Consider the following 7,017-nt stretch of genomic DNA (forward strand, 5'->3'; position numbering starts at 1 on the left):
CCTCCTCCCCTCCCCTCCTCTCTTCTCCTCTTGTCTCCTATCTAGTGTTAGGGGATGAAACCTGGGGGATAAAGGGTGGAAAAAAGAAGAACCCACAAAGTAGCCAAGACCAGCTACGGTTCCTAGAGTTTAAAACTGCATTTTAGCTTACTATTCAAAGCAATGGGTTTCATTATGGCACACCCCCCCCCCCGCATTTACTTATATGTGTGTGCCCTGAAGTGTATGTGGAGGGCTGGAGCCCAGCTGCTATCCTCTAAACCCTCAAATCCTTTCCCACCCAGACAGGCCTCTGTTGATGCTCTGGTTCTCCTAGTCCCACACTCTTTCAGGATGCACCTGTTGTGGCAGGTCATTACTGAGCAGCGCACATGTCATCATCATTGGCTGTTAGAGTGGCTATACAATGTCTGACAGTCACTGGCTCTCTCTGAGTCTCCTGCTCACTTCTATCAGAATGACATTGTTCACTGGGCCCTGTCACTTTGGGGACCTGAAGGGTCCATCAAAATAGTTCTGCCCCAGTCCTGCTCTCCCCCCATCTAGGGTTAAGAGTAAGGGCCAGTTCCTCTGTCCTGTTATCTCCTTTTTCTGGGACTCCATGGCTCAGGACCATACATGGCACTTTGCCGATTGATGCTGCATCTTCCATGGGATCATCTTGGGTCACTTTTCTGTGAGTCATGGCCACAGTTAGAATGGACTGTGCAAAGAGTTTTCTTTTCCCAGACATTGACGAGTGTTTAAGCTCATCTTGTGAGGGCCACTGCGTGAACACAGAAGGTGGCTTCGTGTGTGAATGTGGGCCAGGCATGCAACTGTCTGCTGATCGTCACAGCTGCCAAGGTGAGTGGGTAGAGATGTTTGGAGTGGTTTCTATGCCCTGCCAGGTACCTTAAGATACATTCTCCAGCCATAGTCCTCTGTGTCACTCCTGCTCTATTGGGGAAAACAAAAGCTTACTTGCATCCATTCTTTAGGAAGAGATGGAGTTAGGCTTTGAATCCAGAATGGTGGACTCTTTGGTTTGTTCCTTAGAGATAGAATCTCCCTACATATCCGTGGCTGTCTTGGAACTATTATCACATTATCCACAAACTCACAGAGACTCACCTGTCTGACTCCCAAGTGCTGGGATTAAGGACATGTGCCACTGTGCCCACACCCAGCATTCATGGTGGACTTGCTCTGTACTAAGACATTCTAAGCTCTTCTGCTTTTGTCATAGGGAAAGATGGGAATGAAGGAATGGTCTCAGGGAGAACAAGGGTCAGATTCACCCAGGGCAAGAGGTACCAAGACGGAGAAGGGAGAGCTGCAGGCTGTGAGTGGTTCCATAGGGACTGTGAAAGGAGTCTGTGATGGTCTCTGTCACGTAATGTGTAGTGTCTTCCTGCCCTGGTACTGGTCCAGGCGCTGTGGGCATCTGTAGGACCCACCCTCCAGTCTGGTGGTTTGGGAAAGAAAATGTTTGGGACAGGGAACTAGGGCTGTGGGTGCCCAGGGAGAAGATGTCTTCCTTTGGTTTCTGTTCTGCAGACAAGAGTGTTATTGTGCAGCCCAGTCTGACTCTCACCTGTCACTCTTCTGCCTTTCCCTCTTGAGTACAAGGATATATGCATACCCTGGCACACCCAACAGGGCCAGATCTTTTACAAGAATCATCCTTTCCAAGTGACTTGGATTTGCATGAATACGTGAGGAGGCTTCTTCTCATCACAGTCTCATGCAACAAGAAGCTTGGGTGCCATAGTGGGAATCTCTTCCCTCAGCATTCTCTGCCTGCCCGAGAGGACCCTGCTTTCCTAGTCTGTCTGAGCTGCCCCTAATACAATGCTGCATAGACCACAGGGATTTGTTCTCTCAGTCTCCGGACAGCCAAAGTCCAAGGTCAAGGTACTGACTGGCTTTGCTGTGGTTTCTCTGGCTTGAAGATGTGTTCTCACAAGATGGTGAGAGTGAGGGACAGAGGGTGCTCTGGTGACTCTTCTAAGGTCATTAATTCATCATCAAGGCCCCACCCTTGTGATGTCATCTAATGCTATCTCCCAAAGCCCCACTTCCAAAGTACCTTGGGAAGTTTGCTGTCAGCATGGATTTTCATTCTCGATGCCCAGTCTGCCTACCTCCCTTAACCATATGTTCTTCCATATGCATATATACAGGCATATCAATTACCATATACAGGCATATCAATTGCCAGACTCACAGGCTGGGTACCAGGCTAAGCACTTTCCATGTGTCTTTTCATCCTATGCACAATTACTAAGCTGGTACTGTTTATCTCCATTGCATTGATAAGGACACTGTTGCTTAACAAAATTAAATCATTTACCCACAATCACATTGGAGTTGGGAGTCTGATCCCAGTTTCTTCTCCAATTTTCTTTCCCACGAACAGTTGATTGAAAGGACCTTCCCACAATGGGCAGACAGACCTGATTTGTTATTTTAATTGTTGCTTGGTTCTCTGTGGGGCAAGTGTTCCATACTTTCCGGGTTCTTCTGCTGATGAGTGGGGGGAGGGTGGGTTATTTCTAGTTTTCTTGCAGCTTCAGACAAAGGCCTGGGTGATTCTCTTTATAAGGGGCTCTAAGGAAGGCTGGTGAGATGGCTCAGCCCGGTAAGAGCACTGACTGCTCTTCCGAAGGTCCTGAGTTCAAATCCCAGCAGCCACATGGTGGCTCACAACCACCCGTAATGAGATCTGACGCCCTCTTCTGGTCTGTCTGAAGACAGCTACAGTGTATTTATAAATAATAATAATAATAATAAATCTAAAAAAAAGAAAAACAAAACAAATAAAAAAGAGGTTCTAAGGAAGAAGGTTTTAAAGTGTGCAGAATATTTCTTTTATATCCAGACAAGAGAGAAGAACGTTCAGTGTAGACAGAATATGAGTCCAAGCGGAGGCCTGTAAGAGCAGGATGTGTTTGTTTAGAAGACGTGGGAAATTGAGCAAGAGTGAAGCTCAGGGCTGGGAATGACTGACTGCATATACCTTTGTCTATGTTATTTCTTTATTTTTTTTTCTGACATTTAAGTGTGACTGTGGGGATCATCTTTTGGGAGCTCTTCCATCACGTGGGTCCCAGGGATTGTACAGACTTTGAGCGAGGCACCTTTGCCTGCTGAGCCATTTCCCTGGCTCCCCGGGGCCATGTTTAAAGGTCCCACGAGTGAGTGCTGCTTATAGAGGGAGGGCCCTGAGGGGTTTGGGGCAGTGTGTCCCATCGCAGGTGGCTTTGGGTGAGGACCTTCTGGAGATCACAGGAAGATGGTTCCAGAAAAAACAGATAGAGTTAGAGGGCTCAGGGAGGCTGTGTCTGTTCCTCAGCCTAGAGACAAAGCAGCCGGCGCTAGGCTGAGACAGTGAGGGTGGAGACCGTCAGCTGGTCCCCAGTGGCCCCGAGCTGGGTGAGAGAGAGGGATGAGAGGATTCCACGTCCTGTGGAGAGATGGCTGCTAGCTTTGTCTTCTGCTCTCACAGACACTGACGAGTGCCTAGGAACACCCTGCCAGCAGAGATGTAAGAACAGCATTGGTAGCTATAAGTGCTCCTGCCGCGCTGGCTTCCACCTCCATGGCAACCGACACTCCTGTATAGGTGAGATCTTCCGCCTGTGGCTGGTGCACTTAGGACGCCAATCAGGAAGGTGGGCAGGTCAGTCTGGAAGCTAGGAAGACCAACATTTGGATCTTCAGGTCCCGTGGAACCTTTGTTCAGAGCATTCCCGTCCCATGGTTGGTGTCTTTCTGCCTTTAAGACCCCAAGCTGGACCTTCCCTGGGCATCTCCTCTTTCAACCTATTAGAGGCTCTTCGATTCTCTCCCAGGTACATATCAAGGTTTTCTCACTGCTCAGCCACTTTCTTGATGTCTTTGGTTTAGGAGGAGACTCCTATTTTCTCAGCTCATTAGAAATTTCCAGATGTTTGGTAATCCCTATAACCAAAAGTGGGGTCCCATGAGCTTGAAAAAGACCTTGGACTAGTTAGTGGGTTAAGTATTTGTCTTGAACCTGCTTTGAGCAGCAGTGAGTATTGAGACCCTGTTTACAAAGGAATATCAGACGGCAGAAGATTTGGAAACCAGCTTCCCACCAGGCTTGAGCTCTTAATGGTTCTGGGATGAGCTGCACCCCCACCCCCTAGATGCAAGAAGCCCCCAAGAATACTGCCAATAGACACCAACCCCATTCCTAGCTTTCTGAGTCACATCTTGTTCCTGGATGGACTCTAGAGCTCTGCAGCTGAACTCTCCCAGTCTTCTGCGGTCAGGAATGGGATGAGAAAGGGCTCCATGGCCAAGGTAAGGCAGCAAGGCTCTCCCACAGATGTCAACGAGTGTCGGCGGCCACAAGAGAGGAAAGTCTGTCACCACACCTGCCACAACACTGTGGGCAGCTTCCTATGCACCTGTAGACCTGGTTTCAGGCTTCGATCTGACCGTGTGTCCTGTGAAGGTGAGCACCAGGCCCTAGCCCTACCCTCTAGCTCTTAGTCCTGCCTTCTCAGCACAAAAGCCCACTCCATAGATCTTGTTCTCCTGACTCCAAACCATATCTTGGTTCTAGCTGGGCGTGGTGGCGCACGCCTTTAATCCCAGCACTCGGGAGGCAGAGGCAGGCGGATTTCTGAGTTCGAGGCCAGCCTGGTATACAAAGTGAGTTCCAGGACAGCCAGGGCTATACAGAGAAACCCTGTCTCGAAAAAAAACAAACAAAAAAAAAAGATCTTGGTTCTGCCCTTGAGATATCAGACCTCACCCCCTAACCACAGGCCCCCTCTTTGCCAAACTCGTTCTTTAAATCCCACCTTTTTTCCAGTTCTTTTTGTTTGTTACTACCAATGCCCCCGCTTTCTTTCTCACTTTCCCTGTTCCCTTACATTTTAAAAATGTACTTACAAAAAATGTTTATGCATATGAATATTTTGCCTATTTATATGTGTGTGCCTGGTGCCTGTGGAAGTCAGAATAGGTTGTTAGATCCCCTAGAACTGGGGTTACAGCATCATGTGGGTGCTTGGAACCAAACCTGGGTCCTCTGCAATAGCTACAAGTGCTCTTAACCACTGAGCCATTTCTCCATCCTGGCTTTTTTATTTATTTATTTTTTTTTTAAATAAAAGGGTTGGGGCTTTTAAAAAGATTTATTTTATGTGTATTATAAGGGTTTTGCCTGCTTGTTTGTATGTGTACCACGTGCTCCAGAAGGGCCAAGAAGTGACCTCCTGGGACTGGGGCTGTGGATTGTATGAGTCACCATGTGGCTGCTGGGAACAGAACCGGCTCCTCTGCAAGAGAAGCCTGTGCCCTTAACCTCTGAGATGGCTCTCCAGCCCCATTCTTCAACTTCTTCATGCAGTTCTTCTTTCCCCTTTCACTGTTCCCAGCTATTGCCTACAGATGGTAAAAAAGGAAAAAACAAAAAACAGCCATAAGGGGATTCTCCATCTTTGTGACGAGGCGCGGTAGATTGTTCATCTGTAGGGAAAATGCCGGTTCAGTTCCCAGGTCTTTAAGTGTGGGCAGGAGCCTCCTCCCTCAAGGTGACCAGACAGTGCCACTGCAGGGAACCCTCCGCTGACCCCTCATCCTGAGCCCTAGCTCCCCTGCAGGGAAGCCATAGCTAGATGGGAAGCAGGGGACACACTGAAACCCCAGCCCAGAGCAGCTGTGGAGAGTTGTATCCAGGATGGACCCTGAAGGCCTTCTAGCCTCAGGAAAACTTGTGTTCCCTTGTAGCTGTTAAGGAAGGAAGGGCAGCTGAATCTTGGGCTGCCGGAACTCCTTGTTACTGGTTTAGGATCTTTTCTTGACCATTAGTGTTTTCCCAGCCTTCTTCCCTTGTGGCTATTGCTGTGGCCTCAGTAGGTCACAGCCTGTTACTTTACATTGCTGAGGAACTGGTGGACCTGTTTAGGCCTCTCGAACCCCACTTCCTGCCCCTGCTGCCTTCCTTAGGAGACCCTGTGCTTCCATTTCAGCTTTCCCGAAGGCCGTTCTGGCCCCATCTGCCATCCTGCAGCCCCGACAGCATCCTGCTAAGATGTCCCTGCTCCTCCCTGAGGCAGGCCGGCCTGCCCTGTCCCCAGGACACAGCCCTCCTCCAGGGGCCCCAGGATACCCCACTGGAGTTAGAACAATCAGTCAGCCATCTACCACCCAGATCCTACCCACATTCTTTCCCACACAGTTGATATCCACCCCAGTGCCAAGTTCCTCCCCACCGGGGACCCTTGGACCCCCCTCCCTCCTCCAGGGGGCTGTAGGGACCCCTTCCTCACCTAGGGGTCCTGAAAGCCCAAAGCTGGGAGCAGGGCCCTCTTCCTGCTGGCACCTGGGAGCCACGTATGAATCAGGCAGCCGCTGGAACCAGCCCGGATGTTCTCAGTGCTTGTGCCAGGTAGGTGTGAAGTCCCCAGACCGCCTTGAGGGAGTGTCTAGGGTCTGCCCACCACTGCAACTCCTCCGCTTTGTGCATCCAGGATGGAGAGGTGACCTGTGGAGGAGTAAGGTGTGACGCTACCTGTTCCCACCCAGTTCCCCCGAGAGATGGGGGGTGCTGCCCCTCTTGCACTGGTAAGAGCTCTTTCTTCCTCTAGCCTTTTGCAGCCCAGGGGCTATTTATTATTCAACTTCTCCCGCAATCAGTTCTTGGCGTCACCTGGAAATCTGACTTGGAGGTTCATGGGTGGGGCCTGAGAACATACAATACTGCACTGCTGCTGCTGATCTGGAATCTCACTTTGAGAACCATTTGTCTATGCTGAAGAGCTCTTCAAGGAGAACCTTCCAGCAGTCCACTCTTCTTGGCCCACCCTGCCTGCCTGCCTTCTTTCCTTCCTTCTTTCCTTCTTCCTCCTCCCCTTCCTCCTTCCTTCCATTCATCCTTTCCTCCTTCCTTTTCTCCCTTCCTCCCTCCCTCCTTCCTTCCTCTTCCATTCATCTTTCCTTCCTTCCTTCCTTCCTTCCTTCCTTCCTTCCTTCCTTCCTTCCTTCCTTCCTCCCTCC

At 49.9% G+C, this 7,017-nt stretch overlaps 1 protein-coding gene and 1 long non-coding RNA gene across 4 annotated transcripts in view; one reads left to right on the forward strand and one right to left on the reverse strand.

Annotated features, from left to right (window-relative positions):
* The window catches only part of Vwce (von Willebrand factor C and EGF domains), a 32,323-nt gene that overhangs the window by 6,590 nt on the left and 18,716 nt on the right, over positions 1 to 7,017 (forward strand). For all 3 annotated transcript variants that reach the window (XM_021151552.1, XM_021151554.1, XM_029472602.1), the window contains 5 exons: positions 730 to 846; positions 3,491 to 3,607; positions 4,337 to 4,465; positions 5,991 to 6,409; positions 6,492 to 6,585. In XM_021151552.1, coding sequence (XP_021007211.1) covers positions 730 to 846; positions 3,491 to 3,607; positions 4,337 to 4,465; positions 5,991 to 6,409; positions 6,492 to 6,585 — 876 coding nt within the window. The remainder of the gene's footprint in view (positions 1 to 729; positions 847 to 3,490; positions 3,608 to 4,336; positions 4,466 to 5,990; positions 6,410 to 6,491; positions 6,586 to 7,017) is intronic.
* LOC110285413 overlaps positions 5,139 to 7,017 on the reverse strand; it is a 2,899-nt gene continuing 1,020 nt past the window's right edge. The window contains exons 2-3 of the long non-coding RNA XR_002377055.1: positions 6,291 to 6,505; positions 5,139 to 5,403 (exon numbers count right to left, since the gene is read on the reverse strand). This is a non-coding gene — a long non-coding RNA (uncharacterized LOC110285413). The remainder of the gene's footprint in view (positions 5,404 to 6,290; positions 6,506 to 7,017) is intronic.

This window comes from Mus caroli, chromosome 19 (genome assembly GCF_900094665.2).
Source record: "Mus caroli chromosome 19, CAROLI_EIJ_v1.1, whole genome shotgun sequence".
Lineage (NCBI taxonomy): Eukaryota > Metazoa > Chordata > Mammalia > Rodentia > Muridae > Mus > Mus caroli.